Source organism: Squalius cephalus (genome assembly GCF_949319135.1).
Source record: "Squalius cephalus genome assembly, chromosome: 5".
Lineage (NCBI taxonomy): Eukaryota > Metazoa > Chordata > Actinopteri > Cypriniformes > Leuciscidae > Squalius > Squalius cephalus.
This window is the reverse complement of record NC_137126.1, coordinates 22350707-22374759: the sequence shown is the minus strand read 5'-3', so window position 1 is coordinate 22374759 and position 24053 is coordinate 22350707. Positions and strand designations below refer to the sequence as shown.

The 24053-nt window shown below is 36.8% G+C and overlaps 1 protein-coding gene across 3 annotated transcripts in view; it reads right to left on the bottom strand.

The window, feature by feature from the left end:
- Positions 1 to 23138, bottom strand: part of edil3a (EGF-like repeats and discoidin I-like domains 3a) — a 205158-nt gene extending 182020 nt beyond the window's left edge. For 2 of the 3 annotated variants that reach the window (XM_079872935.1, XM_079872936.1), the window contains exon 1: positions 22565 to 23138. In XM_079872935.1, the coding sequence (XP_079729061.1) occupies positions 22565 to 22628 (64 nt within the window). In that variant the 5' untranslated portion in view covers positions 22629 to 23138. The remainder of the gene's footprint in view (positions 1 to 22564) is intronic. The other variant, XM_079872937.1, reaches the window with a different exon arrangement.
- Between the last annotated feature and the right edge of the window lie 915 nt (positions 23139 to 24053).

Sequence of the window (24053 nt, the reverse complement as noted above, 5' to 3'; positions counted from 1 at the left end):
CTAAATTGAATTCATTGTATGGGGAAAACAATAAAACGTGTTTTACTCCAGTGACCAATTTTCAGTTTTGATAAAATATTCAGTTCATAACATAATCTTAAATGTAAAATGCACACAAATTAAATGAAATGCATATAAACACATGTATTTAAAATAGATATATCAGTCAGGATAAGTAATCAGATGATGTTTGGCCATTTTTAAATTATCAACAATGGCCAATAATTGAAGAGGTAATTTGCAAAAACCGATAAACGCCACGTAAAAAAAAAAAATTAACTGACTGCCGAGCGTTATTCTCCAAATATAGCACGTTCTGAAGCCTAAACACGTTTTGTCACAAAAGCCGGTATTGTCCACTATCAAGGCATCAGTTCACATTTCACAGCAGAAAACGACAAGCACCCTTGTTGTTTGTGAACACAACCCGATAAGTCCATTTTAGCGAATCAGCGCGCAGTATTCAGGTCAGGTGACAAGGCTGCTAGTCACCTCGAAAAGACGCGCTAGCTGAGAGGAGTTTCGTCTAAAGGAGTTTTGTCAAAGCTGAGTAAAAGTGATCAAGGTTGGATAATTTCAACAAACTTGATGAACCTGTGATATCTTTGGGGCGTAAAAGGAAAATAAAAGCTGAAACATTTTCACGGAACCTTGCTAAAGCAGCATGTACAGTGGTGAGGGAAAATTCTGTCATCTATATAGTATTTGATATTGCTCATTAATGGGCTATTTTTACTGCTCTTTACCTATAAGGTAAAAACCTTTATATTAATTACACAATAACTGTGAGTAAATATTTCAAATGGCAAATTTCAAATAAAGTAAAATATAAATAGATAAGTTGTATACCATACACTACTGTTCAACAGTTTGCAGTCTGTTTGCTTTTTAATTTCTCTTATGCTCACCAAGGCTGTATTTATTTGATCAAAATGCATTAAAGTTCAGTAATATTGTGAAATATTATTACAATTTCAAAATGAAGGTTTTCTAGATTATGTGAACATGTAATTTATACATGTGATGGCAAAGCTGTATTTTCAGCATCATTACTCCAGTCTTCAGTGTCACTTCAGAAATCATTTGAATATTTGATTTCTCATATACAGCACGAACATTAAATTGAATTACATAATATATCTGAATTATATTGGCCATCAGCCATCATGCTCTCTACATATTGAGTATTGGACATAAAATTATAAAGCAATTATAAAGATCTCAGTATATTTAAGTCTCATTTACTTTCATATTGACATTAAATAGTGACCTAAAACAAAGCACAGGTAAAAACGCAAGGCAAGTGCTCAGGAAATGCTGCAACAACTGCAAATACTGTACCAGAGTGACAAATAATAGTCATATACATCAGGTCACTACGAGAGTTTGGTAAAGATGATTTGATTTATTTTTCACATATACTCCAGGTAAAGTGAGTGTGAATCTTGCAGAAGAATGCCTAAAGGTCTGTTTGAGTGGAAATGGCTGTCATGATAATGATTGAGATGATTAATGATAATAATTCCACCACATAAAGCCAAGACTAGAGACATTTCTGCACATACACCAGCAAGAACACTTCAATTGAGATGATAAAGGAAGTAGGTGAGCTGAAGCAGTCAGTCGCAGAGCTTGCACTCCCTGTTTTGTCCCACTTTACTTCAAGACCCTATGAAATCACTTAAGAGCAGTTTTTGTCCTGTGTTCAAGTATTTACTAATGAATCTGTATGTTTTGGAGGGGTAGTTCAGAATAAAATATACTCATTGATCAATTTCATATTTTTCCCTTTTCTTTTGACAAAAGTAGGAATTGTTTAACACTATTGCAACATAATGACAAGCAGAAAATGTGCAGAACAGGGGCGGTTCGAGACCGCCCTAAAACTATAATCATCTATTTGAAAGATCGGGCCAGTATTGCATCAAGAAAGTTTATAATTTTCATGTGTTTTTAAGTATTATCAGTTTTAACATTTAAAGTGATTTTAACCCTTTCACACGCAAGTTTAAAATATTCTAGCTTCTAACGTATCACCTTATTACTTCCATAGCGACGCGTCATGCTTATCACGTGACACACCTCAGCCACAATACCTCTGTATGGCAGATGTATCGCTTTTATTTAATTTTTCGTTTTTTTGGCGTTTCGTTTCAAAAATATGTAAGTGAATGTGTTTTGTTGTTTAAAAACCTTTATAATGATCACGTTTGTTGATCTATAATGCTTGAGGGGCACCGCCATGTTACTGTAGTTTGTCCCGCAGTTCAGAGTATCGGATCTGAATATTCAGCTTTGCCATCAAAGGAATAAAATACATTTTAAAATATATTCAAATTTCTCGATCTAGAGAGCGTTTGATATTGAAAATATGTAGTGCAGGATGTCATCAATATTTTTTGGAAGAGAAAGACTGTACACTTTTAATGTGTATATCTGATAAACCTTTAGAAGTACAGTAGCATACAGATCTCAAGAAGAGTATCTCGGGATAGAAAAAGCAGAGCTGTAACACTAAGGCATAAGATAAAAACAGGCATCAATGACTTATGACTCCAGTTTGTCCTCTTTAACAATGTTTACAGCCTACTGTTGAATTAGTCATGGGAGGAGAGACCAGCGCGAGGCTCAAGTAAATTACATGTGTCCCGCGTCAATCGATGTTGTCAATAAAGGAACCAGAGGGGGGAAAAAGTGAAGTAAAAGGAAACAAGAATTGCCATAATCAAATCCAAATTGCAGGTGAAAGAACAAGGAAGCCCATCGCTTCTGCCACAACGTTAGAAATGAGAACAGAAAAAAAAATAGGGTCAAAAGATAAAGATGTGAGAGTTAAAAAGGGTGGGTGTTGAAACGTAAATTATTCATATGCTTGTCTTACCACACATAACTCACACAGTGTTCAGTGCTCTTGTGTGAGTCGCATATTTCTTCTATATGCGTTTTCGCAAGAAAAAGTATAACCTGTTCAACTAGTCCACCCATCCATAAGAACTGCTTCAGTATTCTCTCACCTCATCCCATAAATCCTTTTAGGCTGAGTCCGTGAGGGTTGCCTGTCACAGATGTAGCTTTTGATGATGACTCTTCCTTCCTATGCCGGACGTTATGCCAGGCTGATCGATGTCACAGATGCTGCGAGAGCTCCCACCAACTCTTTCCCCCTTCTCAACCACCCACCAGTGCTACTGTGAAAAACTGGTTAGCAGATGAGGCCTCGACCATTTCACAGTTTGTGCAAAGCAGCAGTGTGAATTTTGAGCCAAAACATGTGAGAGCTTTACAAGACACCCGGCTTTGTTGATGTTAAGTTGAGTGTGCTTGGAAATCACAGGGCAGGGAAACGTGGAATCCTAATGGGGAGCTGCCATGAGCACGGCACTCACATGGTTTTAATCAATGAGCGAGGTGGAGATCAAACGAACGCACTCACGCAAAACACATGGATCCTCGCAAACACAAACACACGCTCACACAGTCAACGTTTATCAAAACTTGAATGTTTCATTAAAACGTTCCATTGAAAAAAGCAACATATTTTGATAAAAAGCTGAGATAATCATATTTTTTTTGTCAAAAGCCCTATTCGGACGGGACTAGTTTAACATGGTGAGGTGGGGTAAAGTAATAATTACCAGTTTCTCTGTGATTTTAGTCCCGTCCGAATGTGCCATCAGTAATCATTACGGACAATGTCAGTAAAGATTATGGCAACTTTTACCTTCAGTAAAAAGGTCTGGAAAAAATACCTTAGGTGATACTAATCCCGTGTGAATTTACGCTGTAAATATGTTAGTAAATATTTTGTCATTTCCTGTTTAAAAGTAGTTTTCCGCGTTTTTTCAAGTATGGAGACGCTTGAAAAAGCATTCAGTTGCGTTCTAGATGAACGTCCACAAGCCTGTGGCAAAACTCAAGTTTTTTCTACATACCATTCAGATCAGAAAGAAGATCGAAAGCACTTGTTTGAGGCACGAAATATCTTTTAGCGTTAGGTAAGTGCCTATTACCAACACAATCCAATCTGAAGTTAATTAATACATCTTTCGTCCGGACATAATTGCTATATTGTTATATATATATATATATATATATATATATATATATATATATACACTCACCTAAAGGATTATTAGGAACACCTGTTCAATTTCTCATTAATGCAATTATCTAATCAACCAATCACATGGCAGTTGCTTCAATGCATTTAGGGGTGTGGTCCTGGTCAAGACGATCTCCTGAACTCCAAACTGAATGTCAGAATGGGAAAGAAATTTTGCAATTTAAGCAATTAAGCAATTTTGAGCGTGGCATGGTTGTTGGTGCCAGACGGGCTGGTCTGAGTATTTCACAATCTGCTCAGTTACTGGGATTTTCACGCACAACCATTTCTAGGGTTTACAAAGAATGGTGTGAAAAGGGAAAAACATCCAGTACGCGGCAGTCCTGTGGGCGAAAATGCCTTGTTGATGCTAGAGGTCAGAGGAGAATGGGCCGCTTCAAGCTGATAGAAGAGCAACTTTGACTGAAATAACCACTCGTTACAACCGAGGTATGCAGCAAAGCATTTGTGAAGCCACAACACAACCACAATATCGACAGGAGGGTGACGGCGATGCTCAAATCGAGTTACCCCTCCCACTTCTGCTAGTTTTACTGAGATATCTTATCCCGTGTGAATTGGCCATTAATATTACAGACGTCCTGTGGTAAAATTACATTACTCCATCTACCCTTGTAAAGTTAATCCTGTCCGAATAGGGCTAAAGACTACAACGTGCTTAAGCAGTGCTGTTATCATTTGTTTCTGCTCCTTTTTTGCCTGTGTTTTGATCAGGGGATTCTGTACTCTTTCAGAAGATGTGCAGTAGCTCCCCCTACCCTATAACAGTGAAAATAAAAGCCAAAAAAATCTGTCAATGGTGGGGAAGCGTTGTCTCATAAATAACGGAGAAAGAGTTGATTGTGACTATGTTTTATTAATTTGTTCCCATGTTTTAGTTAAATTGTGGCCATGTTTGATTGATTGTTCTCTCGTTTTAGGTAAATTGTGGTTACGCTGTAATAATTTTAAATATATCGTAGCCACGATGGACCAAATTATTAAGTAAACAAGGGAACAAAAACAAATGAATATGTTGTGGGAATTAATACTTAATCCATGGTCACATTTTTGTATATAATTTGCGGGCATCAGGGAACCGCTATCAATATACGGGATACTGAAATCCCTTTTGAATGTGAGCTCGCTTTGGTGGTGGTACAAGATGTTTGTAAATTATGTTTGTCAGGATCGGTTGCGCATCTGTTAGTCATCTCTCCTTTCTCTCATCACGTGACAAGAGAAATCTGGCTTGCTCACTTGCTGCACTGTGCTAGTTCTGTATAAAACAGAGCTGACTGTTTCAGTTTATAATTGTAGTTTCCATTGTTCAACTGATTTAAATGGTTTTTATTCCTATAAAAAAGCAAAATGACAGTGCTGTGGTGGGCAAGTAATGCAATCGATGTACAAAGCCTACTCTGGGGGGAAAATCACTAAGAATAAATTATACCTGCTGATAGCATGTGCCCATGCTTGTCTGCATTAGAAGCCTATTCATTAAAGATGTTATATATCAAACTATATCAAAAGCAGGTAACAATGCTAACATGGCCATAAATAAGAGCTGAATGCAATTTGCTGCTCATCGCACATGCCACTGTCTGCTAAAGTATCTGTTTGGTGAATTTGCCAAATTCTCATGATCACAATCAAACACCATCAACCAGAATAATCAGTTTCTTGATTAAACATGACACATACACCAATGATAAGAACCAATCCAGGCTGCCCCATGCAGTTTCACATACCTCTCAATTCCAGCAGATTTCACCAGACTGAAAATATGAGCTGTCTACTAATTATAATGAGAAATGTATCCTCATCATATCTGTCAAATTGACTCTGCAGTTGGGCTATAAATCTGTATTTTTCTCATCAAAATGAATAATTTCTAGGGAAATACAGTGTATGGATGAATTATAGCTTATTTACTGTATTCTTGTCAGCACTGCAATACATACACATAGCATAAAACATAAGATAGATATTTTTAAATGTTACCAATAAGAGTTAACAATTTTAAGACTATCGTTGTAATAATATAGAATTATTAAAGGAATAACACTGAAAACAATGACTGCTTTAAATTAGCCAGAGTGTTACACTGCATTATGCAAGAATACTTTTTTTTTTGCAGATGTTGCAAATGTTACAGAATAAAATGAACAAACGAGAGAATATTGTTCTAAGCACCTGCTTTATAAAACACTGCTATCCCATTAGAGACCTTGTTCAGCACACAAGCATTATTTCTCGGTTTTGTGTATTGAGGTTCTTTAGTTTATATTTCACAAAGCTAGCATTTTCCAGCTCTTCCAGTCTGACCCGCTATACAAAACCATCACTGGAAAGAAGCTATCAGGCCCGCTTATTCATTTGAAACCTTCAACCCACTCACCCACCTACATAAACACATAAACTCATATCTGAAGAATGTCTGCTGTGGTTACCGATTAGCTAACGTCTGAATGTACCGCATGCATTGTCGGTTTTTCTTTCCCAGAATCATCAGTAACAATTTGGCCACTTCTATGCTTAACTGATCTAAACAATATACCATCATTACATATTTTAGAAATGTCAGAGCACTAAATTCCTTGCTGAAATGAGATCTTCTGCAGATGTGTCGTGAAACCATTTTACAGCAGAGAAAAACAGAGAAAAAGAAAAACTCAGAAATATAATGTCTCTTAAGACAACCTGATAATCAGTGTTCAATTGACTCGTACAATCCACCAGACAATTTCTGATGATATTGAGATGAGAAATGGGGATCTTTAAGAACTTAATGATTCCTGTTCAAATTCCTCTTAATGATTCTGGTTCCTTGACTATTCCATTAATGATTCTTGGAAAAAAACAATGCCCACTGACAAGATAATTTCAATAATAACTTGCTATCAGTAACTGGTTTAATCATAGTTATTTGAAAGCAGCATTTGTTTGTTTCACTAAAAAGAACTGATTTATTAGAGTCATTTGTTCTCTAATTGAACAACACTGGTCATGCTGTATTGATGCTGTATAATAAGTCATGGTGTTGTGAAACTGATAAATAAGTACAGTGTTATTTTTTGTATTATTTGTATGCTATTTTAGTATTTATTAATATTTGTAATTAGCTTGGATTTGTATTTTTTTCAGTTTAATTTTAGTTTAAGTTCAAAATTAAGTTTTAAGTCATTTTGTTACGAGCTTTTGGCATTTTTATTTAATTGAATAAAATAATTCTATTTAAATTTTAGATTTTTCATTTTAGCTTATAGTAATTTTAGTTCAATTAAACTTTTCAACATTAATATATATTTTTTTTTTTAGTTTTTCATCTAATATTTACATTTTATTTCAGTTAAAGCTACAATATGTATTTTTTTCGTCTCAAGGGGTCGCTAACCTCTTACAATAAAAAAGGCGTATGTTGATGATGGAATTATGGAACTTGTCGTCATGCAGATGGATCTAATAATGTTTATGGATGAGTTAATACATTGATGACTGATATGAAGCAGGTGGCGATTGCTAATGAGAGACAGATATCAGCGCCACACGTGAGTTCCGCGGATATAAAGGAATGCGGACATTTCATTCTACCGAACTAACTTACCCGCAAGTGCAGAATTACTACTCGCACAGGTTAGTTTATTAGACGAATGAAACTTGTGAGGTAACGCAGCGCTGTTTCACTTGGTCTACACTATCACACTAAACTGCATTTGAGTGTGTTGAAAGTTATAATTTTATTCTATGTGTTAGTTTATCTGTATGAGAATAGCAGTAAGCTAGATCAACATTAGAATAACATACTGATCATATTCTAACATTTCATCATGTTGAGCTATATAACATTGATTAGTTTTATGTACATTTGCTCACCTCTACATTTGCGCTTCTCTGTCAAGTCTCTCGGCATCTCGAAAACGCCACGCTGATATTGATCCTCATTTTAGTTCTCCTTTTGTCCCAAAGTCTGCTTGCCATGGTCCATAATGTTTTAACGAAACAACAACAGTGTGAGCGTGACGCTAGACGTAACGCAGTTGTCCACGTCTGTCGCCATGGTTACTATGGCAGTACGAGCGGAAACCAGGGATAACACGGATATTGCAAGTGTAGAGGGATGAGCCATTATTTAAAATTGGAATTTCTCTGAAATTAAAAATCTTTGGGAACTTTTGGGATATTGTAAGTACACAACTGCAGGAAATATATCACACTGTGCAAGTGATTTTTGGATATTTTATTACAAAAATCTTACATATTGTAGCTTTAACAAAAATCGTCTTAGCTAACAATACCAACACTGACTGCAAATTGCATTCTGTGCATTTTAGTTCGGTATTAAATCCACAGAAGGATTAATGTGTTAGAAATGTTAACAGAACCGAACATTGTTCGAATACTGAATAAAAATCAGTTTTCGTTTTCAAACCCTATTCCTTATACACACACACAAATGTTCACAAGAACAAATGCACTCGCATAAAACCTACAATGTGATTAACAAAATGTACAGTAGAAAATATATTCTTGTTTATTCATGCAGTAGCCAATTGATAAAAATGAAAACAACCCAGAGTTGTAAACTGGTTAGAAAGCTGAATGCATATTTATTCATTTAATTAGGCAAATGAAAGAGGGAGGATATGGAAATGTAGTCGAGGTGAAATCGGCCAAAATATTCCAGTTGTGCTAAACCTCAGTGGTAATACAGAATAGAAAGCAAATGCAGATGGACCAAAATGCATCATAAACAATGAGTTTAATAACATCATATCACTTCTAACAACGCCAGTGCGTTCAGTTTTTATCACCTGAATTCTTCATGGACATTCATAGCTGAAAGTTTCCAATTACCAAGAATTAATTAAGTACCGCAACATATTCATGATCAATTATACACTCAGTTCAGCATTAAGTTCCTGAAATGCACTGTCCTAAATGCAACCTTTGTAACTACAAATGATGCATTCCTGGGAAGGCAAGGGACCGTTCTTTTGTTTGCCACATCTTATATTAATTTCTCTGTTCTACAAAAGCCTCTCTGATTTCATACAGTTTAGGTAATTACTGTGATATCTTGAGTAATTTTGCATAATCTATTGCCTAATAGCTTATGAAATGTCACGCTGGGTCAGCTACACTGTGTTATGTTATATTTAGACTTATTTAAATGTATTTGCATTAAAAAAAAAAAAAAAAAAAAAAAAAAAAAAACATTGGTTTGTTTTAACACAAAGTTTAAGAGGACATAGTTTGTCTGCAGACAAAAACCTACAGTGTTAATTCATCATTTCAAACATCTGCATATGGTAATGCACAAACACATTGTCTATAATAAAATTGAGTCATCTGATCTTATAACCAAATGCTTCAGACTCTGGAAGGAAACAGGTGTTTTCTAAAAACCTGTTCGAACTTCAAAAATAAATGGTTCCAACCCCTCCACGGCTCCACCCCCATCCCCATAAAGCCCTTGCAGCCTGTTTGAATTTCAAGCATTTCTCTAATTATCATGAGCTGGTGTGAGAGGCTATAACCTTTCATCCAATTACAGACTATGTCAAACTCATCTGGGCAACAGTGGAGACAAAAGACTCCAAACTATCCCACTCCATCCGCTTCATGAGTCAGTTTTTAGGAGAGCATGTGGTTTCACAGAGTGTCACAGACTAGGCTCATGAGAATGGTTGAGCTGTAATGTCTAACAGCTGGACAACTCTTCACAAACTCTCAGCTCCGGTCTCTAGGGATTGTGATTGCGCCAATCTCAATGGCTACCCGAATTGAACTTTCTTGAATTTCTCAAACATTTGCTTGATGGTTTAAAGCATCACATGGCAAGTGACAACATAACTTATGATCCTCAAGACCAAACCACTGGGACATGATTTAACTCTTAAACACATACCTCAGGCATTTAGTAACCAGGGTTCTAAATTAACTTTTTTGATCACCAGCCAATGTGGCTGGTAACTTTCTAAAGTTGCCAGCCAATCAGAATATCCACTAGCCAATTTTGTAAAATAAAATAAAATAATTATATCCTATTACGAATTTTTTTTTTTTTCTTTTTTTTTTTTTTTTGAGTAGGCTACATGTGGCAATCCTGACAATAAATGACGACATTATTGTGATCAAACACTAGCCATTCACGACCCGTCAGACATTTGGCATTACATTCATAGGCTACATTACATTCGTGTTCGGTTATCAGGTTTCATTCTCTCGCAGCTAGTAACTTCACGAGCGTGTCTTTTCCACTCCGTGTGTGCGCCGTTCTCTTCCGTGTGTGTGTGTGTGTGTGTGTGTGTGTGTGTGTGCGTGTCGGCGTGCTGCGCTCTCTGCTCAATTTTCCGCTCCGTGTTTGCGCTGCGCGTTCTGCTCTGTCGTTAACGGCCCAAATGCTCGAATCATGTAGGCTACCGATCGGCGATCACGCACTGGAAAAGCGTGAAATTTAGAGGTGGATAAACGCAATTTAGAGGTGGATAAACACACTTAGGAGGTGGGTAAACGCTATTTCCGTATTTTGGGAGGTGCGTAAACAGCGTTTACGTGCGTTTAGCCTCCACTACATCCCTGCATGTAATGCCTCATGCATCACCGGCCAAACTGGCTAGTAAGTTTTTATTAACACCCGCCAAAATGAATTTTAACCCGCATTTGGCGGGTTGGCGGGTGTTAATTTAGAACCCTGTTAGTAACCCAGGACGTCATTAACTTCCCTCCTCCTCATTCATTTTTTAAAGTTAGACATCAACCTTCTTACGATTCATCAATCAATTAACTTCTAAACAATATAACAATAAAACAATAATAAAAGAATGCCTGTTTTCCCATTATTTTTTTGAAAAATGGTATATAGTTGCTAACGACCCGAGGTGTGTAACAGTGTAAATATATTTTTTTCTGCACAACAGTAATTAAATCTTTGATGACCTTTATTCCACAAGGAGGCAATGTCTGATACACAATGATGAAGTGACGTTTCACTCATAATTACCGCAGGCAGAAAACAAAAGAACAGGAAGTATCATCAGCAAAATTTGAAATGGCTCAGCAATTTATTGCAGAGCAAGTACTGAACGCAAATAAATATTAGTGTCACTGTCACTTGACGGTGGATCTGGTGAAGAAACTTTTTTTTTCTTTTTTTTTTCAGATGTTAAAAATGATAGTTTTGAGAATAATGTTTGAGATTGCAAATATGAGCCAGATCCTGAATGTACTGGGAAATGAGCTTCTGTTACTCTAATATCAGGAGAGTTTTATATTATCGCGACAGGTAGAGGTCCATCCGTGTTAGATATAGTTCCGGCTCGCTAAAGACCCGAATATGTAATAATGATTGGTGAAATTTTCTTCTACTATGGACACTTTTAGTTCTGTGGACTAAAAAAATTAAACCTTAAAATATGTTTAACACTCACCGGATTATTTAATTAGTCAACTAACAATGTCCAACGGTGTATAAACACCTAAGAAGAATTTAGTGTTTTTTGTTTTTGTTTTTTTAAAGTAATGAAATTGCCACTATACAGTCACCACATCTCAAATTATTAAAAAAAGGTCTGACTCATTCTTCTTGTGAAGGCCAATTTCTAACAGCAGATATATACTACATACACAAATTTAAATATTATTTTCACATTTGTTTTACATAATTTGACAATCAAGTAAGCTTGTTGTCTCTTTAGTAAACCAGTACACTAACTTTTTAATTATAATTTTTTTTTTTTTTTATCAAGATGGTGGAAAACTGCTGGATTTGTTGTAAAGGATAGATAAATCGAAAGTGAAACATGCAACTTCAATCAGATTTAAGACTATCAATAAACAGTAGCATGAGCATAGGTTTAATATGAGTAGGTGTGCGAGAGAGTCATGGTGTCACACAAAGTGCTGTAGAAGTTTCTGAAAAAGCTTTTTTGGCTTGTGAAGAAGCCCTTATTAATGTGATGACATTTCTGGGTTACCTTTCAAAGCTTTTTGAGTATGGCACACATAGCACCTCATTATGAGAAAACACATCCTCTTGCTTAACACACGGTAGACACACAAATACACTAGCACGATAATGAACAACACACGCACAATAAAAGCTAAAAATACAGGCACACACACACGCACACTTCTTCTCTGAACCTTCACAGACAGACACACACATACATTCAAAGGTTTAATTTGATGTTCACACATCAAATTAAATCAGAACTAGCCAAGTGAAAGCCATTGTCTTGAAACTGAGCATGAGATGATGGCTCTGAGAACAGAACCAAGAGAAGAAAGACAAATACTCAGATATCGACTGTGGTTAATGTACTTAATGTGCCTAAGAATGGCATGCTGTGAGCACCGGGTGTCTGGGAGCAGAGAATACGGCGGTAAAAGCCATACCGCATTGTGCTAACTACTGAAGATGTAAGCCTCGAGATCAGACAGACAGCGAGTGGTGTTAAACGAAACGGCTGTGCATGAGGAAAAGAGTCAGCTGGAGGTTTGCTTCAGAGTATCAAATTAAACCTTCATTTTCTGATAATCAATAAACAAGCCAGGGCATTAACCTTGGCCTGAGAGTAATTGGGGTGCATTCATTCAATGCAGTTCGTTCAGAACACAATAAATGACACTGATACCTGCATCTGAATCTTATCACACCTCACGTCAGTAAAGGGGCTGACTAATGTAATTCATATCTCCGCAGAGGCGAAATAGATGGTGAATACCTAAAAGTACTTGTGGAATATGCTGCACTATAGAGATCACAACTGCCAAGCACAGCATATCTGAACAAAAGTGTATGTTGAAGTCAGTGCAGAACTTGGACAGATATTATACTCTGTCTAGACTATTTTAAGGAGCTTGAGTGATGGAGCTAATCTAATTAAAAAATATGAAAGAACCCAAGAGAACCACAACCGGAGTTCAGCCAATAATTCCCAAACAATCCACCCACTCCCAGTATTGCACAAAGACTAGCCAAGTGTCTATGTTTACTTCCAAATTACTTACTAATGAGGCACCTGCATGGCTATGAAATGCTTGAATATTCTCTGATGTTTAAGGCCTTCTTAATTCCTCCCCCAGTTATACACCCAGCACCTTACGTAGATGGTGTTTACATTGAAGAATTTGACATACTTATACGGTTGCAGTCAGCTATTATGTCTTCTACATCCACTTCAATACACAATTTTACTGATTGAAAACTGTACTGTATGATATCTTCCTTTCTTAATTCATAATCTTTTGTGTGGGGATTGGTCAAATTTGAATTGTAAGGACAGGGGTGTTTTCTACTTTTCTCAAAACTTTCAAACAAGGCTTTTTCAAGTCAACCAACACACTCTCATTGGCATTCGTAACTATTAAACCTTTAGGCAAATTTGTGGCAAATTCACATTAATCTCATTCCTACGTTTTCCTACGATCTGCTTACGCTCACTGAAGATTAGGTTTAGGGCTGGACCTTCTGCTTAGCTATTTTCTAAAAATGTTATTTTTTCATATGAAACTAGATTCATACGAATTCACCAAACCATAAAATTGTTATACTTTTTCATGTCGGGTTGAGTCAACATTAAAAGTCTTGTCAGACTTTGCTTTTTTATTTTTATTATACTTTACTGCCATTATGCAACATCAATTACAATTAGTTAATTAAATTGTAATTTAAAAGGCATTCTCAATTCAGTTCTGAATGTCACACAACCCTGATTTCTTGTAGGTAGTGCAGCTTCAAAATCAACATACATTTTAAATAAATAAATCAAATATAGACTTGATTTACTAGATAGCTGATGTCAGATCTGAAAGTAATAAGCTCTTTGCAAAACACTTTGCTTTAATCAACTTCAGTCTTTAAACCAAAGTCTTAAAAGAGCTATGGACCTTGGGGGAAAAAAGGAGAACTTGCTACACAGGTAATTTTAGCACATCTTTAAATAAACTGTTTAAATATGCAGCAATTCAGATCCAATCCACCATCTAGCCCATCACTCTTTAGCCACATTGGTATAAGTAGTACCAGTGGTGCTTGTTAACAAATGCCACATGAGGTAGCCATGTTCTATAAGAGGATGATTTGTTTCCCACAGAGAAGAAGAGGGTTATGTGCTCTGGAGTGACATAATCTTCATTCATTTTGACTTCCTGCCACCTATTATTCTAATTCATCACTCATTATGAATGTCCTTTCACTCACAGGCGGTGATAAACCACTACACCCACTATAGGCCATAAAGACCAACAAAATATGACAAAAGGAACAGAAAATAAATTTTGCCTGATTTGTAATAAATTATGTGCTGGTGAAAAACAGAACAACTGAATAAAAAATAAACTGTATGCATACGTGCATACATACATACATAAAGTTATGGACACTTTCACGTGGTAATTTTACACAATTTCCAGCTAAAGCTTCTAAATCCTAACATCCCCATATCAACAAAAATGTATTATTTAATGAATCAGTATAACTCATTCTACAATGATAGATGCATAAGAATTATACAAAGAGTTGAGCAATGTATTACTCCCTAAAACAAACAAAACATGTATTGTTCATCTCATGGAGCACCACTATTTATTTAATACCAATCATGGATTGTTACAAAAAGCTCACATCTACTGTCATGCCTTTACCATTCAGTTAGAGGGAAAATCAATCTGCAGCATCTTACTTTTTCTTTTTTCCCATAGTTCACAGTGATGAACAGTGATCAACAGTGATCAAACTTTTCACATAGTTCACATAGTTCACAAGACACAGTGACAAAGGATATCCTTCTGCAATATCTCTTCCCAAAGCAGACAGCCAAGCCCATTGACCCACAGGCAGTAAAGGCCGGGAAACACCGTTTTTGTGTGTCGTTCGGCTTAGTTTTTTCAGAGTGTTCCACACCATTGGTTCTAGTCGGATGCCATTAGGTTTTTTGGGGCTGATTTATCATGTTAAATCTGCTTCGGTGAGAGAGAGAACTCTGATTGGCTGTTCAGTTTAGCGAACAATCCAGTGCCCGAGAATAAAAGCGAAAGTGATGAAAGCAAGTAAAGAAGTCAGGACGGTACAGACAAAAGGCTGTTATAATATTATGTCATCTTACCTGATCATTCGAATGCACAAATATTTTCATAATAACATGAGCCAACTAGAAATAATGAAAAAAGTGATCAGCATGATGGATATTCTAAATGGTAAGCAAGCGCTGCTTTGTTTATGGTTTGTACTTCCATCGCTATCTCACAACCAATTGACCAAGAGTGATAAAAAGGTGGCTAATTCGTACGAATTCGTACAACCTCACTCGTACGAATTTGTATGATTTGTCTAAACCCACGTGATGGGTAGGTTTAGGGGTGGGGTCAGGGGTAGGTAATTCGTATGAATTCATACGAATTGGGCAATTCGGAAAATATGTACAATTTAGCAAAAATCGTACTAATTCGTACGAGTGAGGTATTATGAATTCGTACGAATTAGCCACCTCGTAGAATTCGTACGAATTGCCGTGAGATCAGGCTGGCATTTCTGCAGTCCTAGTTTCGGTTTCTCTTTTTGAATGATGAAAATAGACTTTTGATACCTGCCAAGCAAGCAATAGCTGTCATTTCACCGTCTAACTATAGACCCGATATAGTCCGGCTATGAGTAACCCACTTACCACAAATAACCTTGAATTTGGCTACATGTCTTTTTTACCCCAAAAAAAACGTACGATATGTATGATATTCCATAATGTAAGCAACGTCATCAGTGATGACAAGGTGTTTGTTTTCATTTCTTTGACATGTTCTATGCGTAGACAGTGCATCTATTATTGGGCTATTCAATTTTCCCTGTTGCCTTGTTTTAGCCTAGACGTCAGGGCTGTGTTTGGATGGCTATTAGACATCTTTTAAACGCAAAATTGCTTGCTGGGTGCTGATTTAAAGAGATATTACACACAGGCGCAAAATGCACATGCTAGTTGACAGTCACCTTTAGTCCTTTTGGTGTGTTCAAGCACAACTTTTAGGGCGAGACGCAGCTGACGAGAGGCAACAACACAGTAAGCTTTCATCGCCACTAGTTCTTTGACATCAGCTTGCTGTGTCCCAGGCTTAAGATCAGATCATCTTGCATAGGAAACTCTAAATCTCACAATGGCATTTGATGATACCCCTCATAGGCACACCATAACATGCATCCCCTACAAACAACAAATTTCTCAAATTCTTCAAGGAGGTCTATCACTCTTAAAGAAAGCTATCCGTTAACATTCCCTTTCATCAGAATACCAACTGCTAGTGCAGATCCTATCAGAAGCATATTATTTGATTTTTTTTTCTTTTTCCTTCTCATTTTTGCACCATTTTTATACCATTATATATATATATACTTTTTTTATTATTATTGTCTAAATATAAGGCTACTATGAGTAGAGAAAAGGGGCTAAATGGTAACCAGCTAAATCTTCTTGACCCCTTAATATTCTTCACACAGTCTAGCATGATCTTACTCCTGTGATGAAGGTGCCCTACCATGACATAATGCAGGTCAAGTCTTGCTCATCAACAAACACCAATGGTGCCATTAGTCTGTCAAAACAAGTGAAGAATGAATCCCTCTTTTCTTATTAGCTGTATTGCATGGGCACAGTCCAGACAGTGATGACCAAAATTACACCCCAGCGTACTGGAAAAGAAGGGCAATGATTAAAGTTCAATGACACTTCATCAGAATGGAAGGTCATTATGGAAAGATTGAGTTCTGTTTCACCAGTGCAGCCATGTTGCTGCATTCATGATTAATTGTGATCTGTGAGCCTATCAGAACCAATGATCTAGAAAGAAATGGCCTCTGTACACTCATTAAAGAGAGAGTGAAAGTAATGGAAGAAAAAAACTAATGACAAAACTATCTACTTCTAGCAACCTGCAAAATGAGCCTTGTGAACCTATCAGATGGTAAACTTGTGTAATACGGCTGTATGTTGTTCTCAAGGGAAGAAAGTCATTTGCTTATCTAAGAAAACAATTCAACTGGTTCTCAATCGTAAAAAATCACATGTCAACGCTCAAAATTACAATCAGCTCTGCATTTCACAGCAAGTTTACTCTGGGAAAATGCTGTGGCCACATTTACATTTTTAACAAGGAATCTGATTGCGCTTTGCATCTGAACTAGGACTATTATAATGAGTAAATCTTTGTTTTTTGTTTTTTTTCACACAGCTGATGGTCCTCTTGTTAGATGCCCACAGTGGATTGTTTCTCTAAGGTGTTTGCTTTGAATTTTTCCACAATGTAATCGCAAATGTCACACAATAAATAACGCATGCAGGACTCACGCAGGGAAGCCTTAATGAAGTGGCCAGCTGACGCTGACAGCACAGTTCATGTGTGCGGGATAAAGACCTGAACTACTAGAGCTTAAGGGCCCACATGCTCAACCAATCAGAACAAATTTGTCTCACACTCTCAACATGGGTCCTCTGTCAAACACACTCCTGTCCTCAAGCTGGGAAACAATTACAGTGTCATAGATAGTGTGTCCAGACAGTTTACTGTACGTAAAAACATAGTGGTGAGCAACTCATAAACATCATCTATACTCTACAATGAGGTATGAAAGCCCATTTCCACTTTAAAGAGAAATTGAGCTAAATGTGATGCAATCTCAAAATTATGACTTTCTCACAATGTGATTTTCTCACAAACACGACTCATTATTTCTTATAATTGTGACTTTATATCTCACAACTGCTACTTTATTTCACGTAATTGCAATTATTTTCTGTAATTGTTACCTTTTATCTCACAAATGCATCTTTATTTTTTTTTTGGAACTGCAGCTTTAGCCCTCTTAAGATTTTTTTTTTCTTCATAATTCTTACCTTGTGATTATTTTCTGTAATTGTGACTTTATTTCTTGAAACAGCAATTTTAGTTCTCGTAATTGCTAATTTTGATATCTCACAACTGCAACTTTATTTCAGGAGTTGTCAAAAGTACCGACTTCGGTACAAAGTCATAACTGAAATTTAAAAAAATGTGATGATACTAGAATTTCCCTTTAGCATTAAAGCGCCGTTGAACGGATTCTTAAACACCTCTGATTGGCCATTGTGTTGAGGCGCTCAACACATGTCTGTGATTGGCTACAATGATCAATGCTTCAAAAACATGTGGTCTTTGACGCTCTTCATCGAGCGCTTACACAGATACACACAGGAGTGTTTGAAAGCGGCATCTATCAACGGATCCGTCTATTGGCGGATATATTAGGGGTCTGCTGATAGGACCTGCTTTAAAACGCTCACGTGTGTATCTATGTAAGCGCTCGGTAAAGAGCGTCAAAAGATGTCATTGTTGCCAATCACAGACATATTTATATGTTGAGCGTGTCAACCCAATGGCCAATCAAAGGTTTTAAGAATCCGTTCAACACCGCTCAAATACTGGTATCATCACATTTTTTGAAATTTCAGTAATTTCATAATTTATTTCGAATAATTATAACTTTACATAAAAGTAAAAACAACAAAGAATAAGCATACTGCAACAGTCCCTGTCATCACCAAGTGTTATTTCACGGTTTGTCTGAGACAGTCGGTAATGCCTTTTTATCAACCACACATCATTTTGATACATTACAAAATGGCATGAGACGATGCACAGCAAATCTTTCCAGGCAAGAGATGTTTAAGGAGCATTGATTCGCTCAAGCCAGCAGCTGTGGCCTCTGACATTGAGAATAGGGTGTTTGCTTGTAATTGCCCCCCGACAGTTATGCATCAATGAAAGCAGCCACTGAAATCTCCCACACAGTCTCGCACACAGTGGGAAAAATATGAGACATACTGCAAGATATTTAATCTGTCTTACACTTCCATAGATGTTGGACTTCTAAAGCAAATGTTCCACCATTGGACTTTAACCTTCATTAAACTGTGATAGCAAATATTTTAACATAAAAAACAAACACATTTTCCTGTTAAATTAAAGCTGCAGTCCGTAACTTTTGGTACTCTAGTGGTTACTAAACAGAGCAACATGTGTCTTACGGAAGTACATTGTAGCCGGAGCTACTTCTCTCTGTTTATGTCTATGAGGCACACAGGTACTGGGCTACTCCGCAGTGGTACGACCCGTACCAATCTAAAATAGTCTGAATACAAACACTTATTATAGGTGTACTGTAGTGATTCAGGATAAGACAAAAACATGGTTTAGAAAATGGATTCATGATGTTCTCACCTATTATATACATTTTGTACATTTTGAACACAAAAAGTTACAGACTGCAGCTTTAAAGGGATAGTCCACTATTTTATTTTTTTACATGACAATTGGGAATTGTTTTGAGTTTCTGTTCAATTAAAGTCAATGTTAAGTTAAAGGAAAATTCCACCCAACAATTCTGTCATAAATTACTCACCCTTATGTCTTTCCAAATATGTTTGCATTTCTTTTTTTTTTTTTTTTTCTTTGTGGAACCGAAAAGATTACGTTTTGAAGAACCTTTTTTTTCACAGTTCCCATTGACTTCCATTATATTTGTTGTCAATGGAAACCGAAACTGTTTGGTTAACAATTGGTTAACATTCTTCCAAATATCTTATTTTGTGTTCCACCAAAGAAGGGTTTGGAATGACATAAGGGTGATGATGACAGAATTTTTGGGTGGACTATCCCTTTACCTTAATATACAGTATATTACCTTTGACTATTAGAAAATAAACTCTGTGAAGTTTCTAATTCGTGTGTATGAAACAAAGGAAAACGTGACTGAAAGTGTGGCATGCCACCAAATCACACCTTGAAGCATGTCGAATGTGTGACGTCTGAATGTGCTGTGATTAATTGAAGAACTGTCGCTGATGATTTCACTCTCTCACCAAGCCAAGGAACAAGTGCACCCTGAGGTATTGTAGCTTACAATCCATTATTCAAGGAGAAGGCTTTAGCTCCAAGCTGCAGAAGCACAGTTGACTCCAGGAGGCTCTGAGGCCATGCTCAGTTACAATTATAGTTCCTAGCACAGCTAAACTAGAAGAGGTGAGCATACTTAAAACAGACCTGTGAAGACGAGAAGACTGGGACACAACAAACACAGGTATAAGCAATCAACTTATTAGCTCGCCATACTATTTAGTTCTCAAATATTTGGACTGATATGTCCATACTAAAGCAGCATCCAAACTTAGAAAGCGATAAAATCTGCTATTGAGGAACATATAAATGAAGAATTATTCACAATTCATCACCTCTGTGAGAATGCTTCATCATATACTTCAGTGATCCAGCAGCCTCAAGGAGACACTTTCATAAAACAGGTTCATCCCCTCAGGGTGAAAAAAAAGTCGCACATGAGAACCGTTTCTCCTAGACTGCAAAGAGATTCAGTAGAGAGCATGTTTGAGAATTTTGCTTCTCAGGTTTTTCTCAAGAGGAAAAAGATCCCAGTAATTTCCCATGTGTCTCCTCTAGAGTTTCAGAGATCTCGGTCTCTTAAACTTTGCTCAGATTTGCCAAGAAACCAAGAAAATTTGCCAAGAGTTTCAGTATGAACTTAGACATTTCGTCTTCAATTCTTCCAAATTATTTGAGATATCTTATCCATATTGTTATATATCTTATCCACATTTTTTGTTATACTGTATATTCATACTGTCAACAATTAATTATTTTTATTCCTCCTATGGAATTAAAGAAATATATAATGACACAAAAGTGGGACTTCCACTGTGTCCCTCAAGCTATGAAAAAATAGCTAAGCATTAAGATGTCCTTTCTTCTCTTTGAATGCACTGAATTTATTTGTGCCAGATGGATGATGAGTCTTTTGTTTTTACTGCTAGAGAGTCATAATGCTGATCTGAATGCCAAAATCACAATTGAAGCATCTAAAATTAGTGTGTACAAGTTAATAAGCACAAATGCCACATACCTAAATCTAATTACATGCCAAAACACAATGTTTTTTATTTTATTTTTTTAAATGATTATAATCAGAGGGATCATGACATCATTGAACATTATCTTCAAGATGTTTTACAGCAGTTCTGGCAGCTCTGAATAATGTTGAAATCCTGGTAATGCGAATATCACAATGAAAGAAGCAGGAATGAAACCTGCCCATTCTCACAATGACAGCACATTTGAATCTTAATGGATATGCATCACTCTCATGCAAAACATTCGCTGTGACTGGAGATCAATAAGAACAAGGAGAAACATCCACTGAGCTCCAGTAAATGGATCTCTAGTCCTTCCAGCATGACAACTGATCAGTCTCCTTCTGTTTCTCAAAATTCTGATGTAATGTGGCAAGCTGTTTTAACATTGACACATTAAAACTAGTATGTATTTTTTTTATTTTTTTTTTACTAGGATTTATATTTTAATTACTTGCAAGTTCCATTAATGACTAGTATCCCTTGTTTGCAGTATTTCTACAGTAACTATTCATCAAATAATCATACTGTTTTCTTACAGGGACTAGCATAATTTACTCACTAGTGTCTATTCAATTGCTTGTCATCTCAATACTGACAAGTAACTATTCCATGGTTAACTGGTTAATTGCAAATATTCGTCATTGATTCAGTGATGATCTGTGATTCAGACATCAGATATTTACCGCCAGAAAAATTCTAACTGTTGCTGGTCCCTGTTCCAGTTTTACATTTAGTTATGCAGTTGGCAGACTTTTTTCAAGCCATAACAGTATGTACATACCAGAGTCTCATTAACATACAAAAACCAAGCTGGAAGAGACACTATAATTTGGGATAATGACTAGCAGCAAAGAATACGAATAGTAATCAAATAATGATGTTTTTATTTGTGCTCTATAACTAAATTGATTGACTGATTTATTGATTGATGTTAGTACTAGTGTGTAGACTAATACATAAGCATAGTGAATAGTATCACTGTTAATGGGCTATAATAATTGGTGAAATTGAAAAAAAAAAAAAAAAGATAGCTAGTCTTTACTGGATTACCTGGATAATTATTAAAATATATCATAACAACTGGTACCATAATAACAGAAAGTCGTTCGTTTTTAAGGATTAAATGTTAAAAGAGCTTGCCATAGATGTAAAAACCGTGGGAGTAAGATCATGAAAGCCGTAGCAGCCTGTCAATGGGATACCTTGTAAAAAAAAATGTCTCTCTTACCTTCATTTGACCAATAAAAACAGCATGAGCTACAATGAATGGCATCTCAAATATCCGCATATGACTTGTGATCATATAGTTAATGCAAACTAATCATGCGTTCTGTTGTTAATTCCAGGGCATGTTTGAGATGCACAGTAAACATTTTGTTTTAAACGAGTTACGTGCCGAATTATGCAGTTCTTATTTTGTTTTGTCTCTCTAGAATTGAAAGTTAAACAACATCACTCACAAAAAAAAAAAAAAAAAAAAAAAAAAACATGGATCCTGCGCTTTGCCACTCACCTTTGACGAGATGCGGGACAGCGAGGTGCACGCAGAGGGCGATGGAGACGAGCAACGGTCCCATCCTCACCGAACAGTGCCTACGAGTGCCAAGGTTACAAATGTCCAACGTTACCTACGGTTAAAACTTCTTTCTTCCACTGAGTTACACGCACAGGTTTTCTACTAAGTATCTCCCTGGACAGGTGTCAGATAAGTCCGTGTGTTTTGTTTTGTTTTTTTCTCCAAGGAAGGGTCAGCGGAGATTAAATAAGTGATCCTCTCAGGAGTTCCTCTTGCCCTTATGCTGCAGTGGCACGCGGCGAGATAACGGAGAGACTCCGCGCGGGTCCCGATCAAACGGTGATTGCGCGCGGCAGACGGTCAGTGTAGCGCTCGAGCAGCGGCGCTGTCTTACTGATAAAGACGAGCCTCGCTCCTCCCCAGCAGCCCTGGAGCCTCCAATACACAGAACGAACGGCAAACCCCAAATGGGTGGGACACTGTCAGTGTATTTCACTTCGCACCGGGAAAGGCGCTCTTTTTGCTCTGATGTAGAACAGGTACAGCGGCTTAACTGTTCTGACCTCCCTTCCGAGATTTATCCCACACAGTCTCTTTTCTCTATGTCTGCAGGCTAGGTGAGATAGTGGGATTGCCCTGTAGAGGGGAGACCAGGGATTGCTGTAACATTTTTTGCTTTGATATTTTTTTGCGCTATAAACTTTGATATGATCGTTCTATATTTATCTGTAAAGTATAGAGTGCACCTATACCTACCTGCGTGAGTTGTTACAAGAGTCGAAAACATTATGCCATGTATCACACTACAACCCAAACATTTAATAAAAAATAAAAACAACTCAAAGAACTGGAATAACTTACATGATGAAAAAAAACAAAAAAAAAACAAAAAAAAAAACACTTAGAACACTTTAAAACACTTGGTACATTTGTCGACTTCGTCAATGGTTACAGAGAAACCTGGGTATCATAAACTAACGCTATAGCCGACGTTCAGACTGACTGCAGGCAATTGTGGGGCGGCGGGCGCTGTTCAGCTGAGGAGGCTCTACCCTGCTTAGTATGCCTGCTGAAGCCATGCGCTAAATTTTAATATATCCTCCTCACTTTAGGACTTAAAATAGTCTAAAAAAATTGTTACTTGATGCTTAAGAATTTTTTATTTTATTATTGATTCAGTTTATATAAGGGTCTGTGTTTTGCATGAAGCCACTGCCCCACCTACCCTTACAGACGAGCCATGGCTGATTAAAAATACATTTTGAGCAACTGAAACAATCTTTGTGACAAGCAAGATAACTGGACCAGTGAGAAACAATGGGTGGCACAGCACAGACTTGAAGCAGGAAATTTCATCAGAAAGGGCAGAACAGGTTACAACTCAGGTAGCTTTTCACATGTAAGTATTCACAAAGACTTAAGGTAAGGTAAGCATTCACAGGTAAGGCTTTTCATAGTATTTGAAACAAGGCATTAAACATAAATC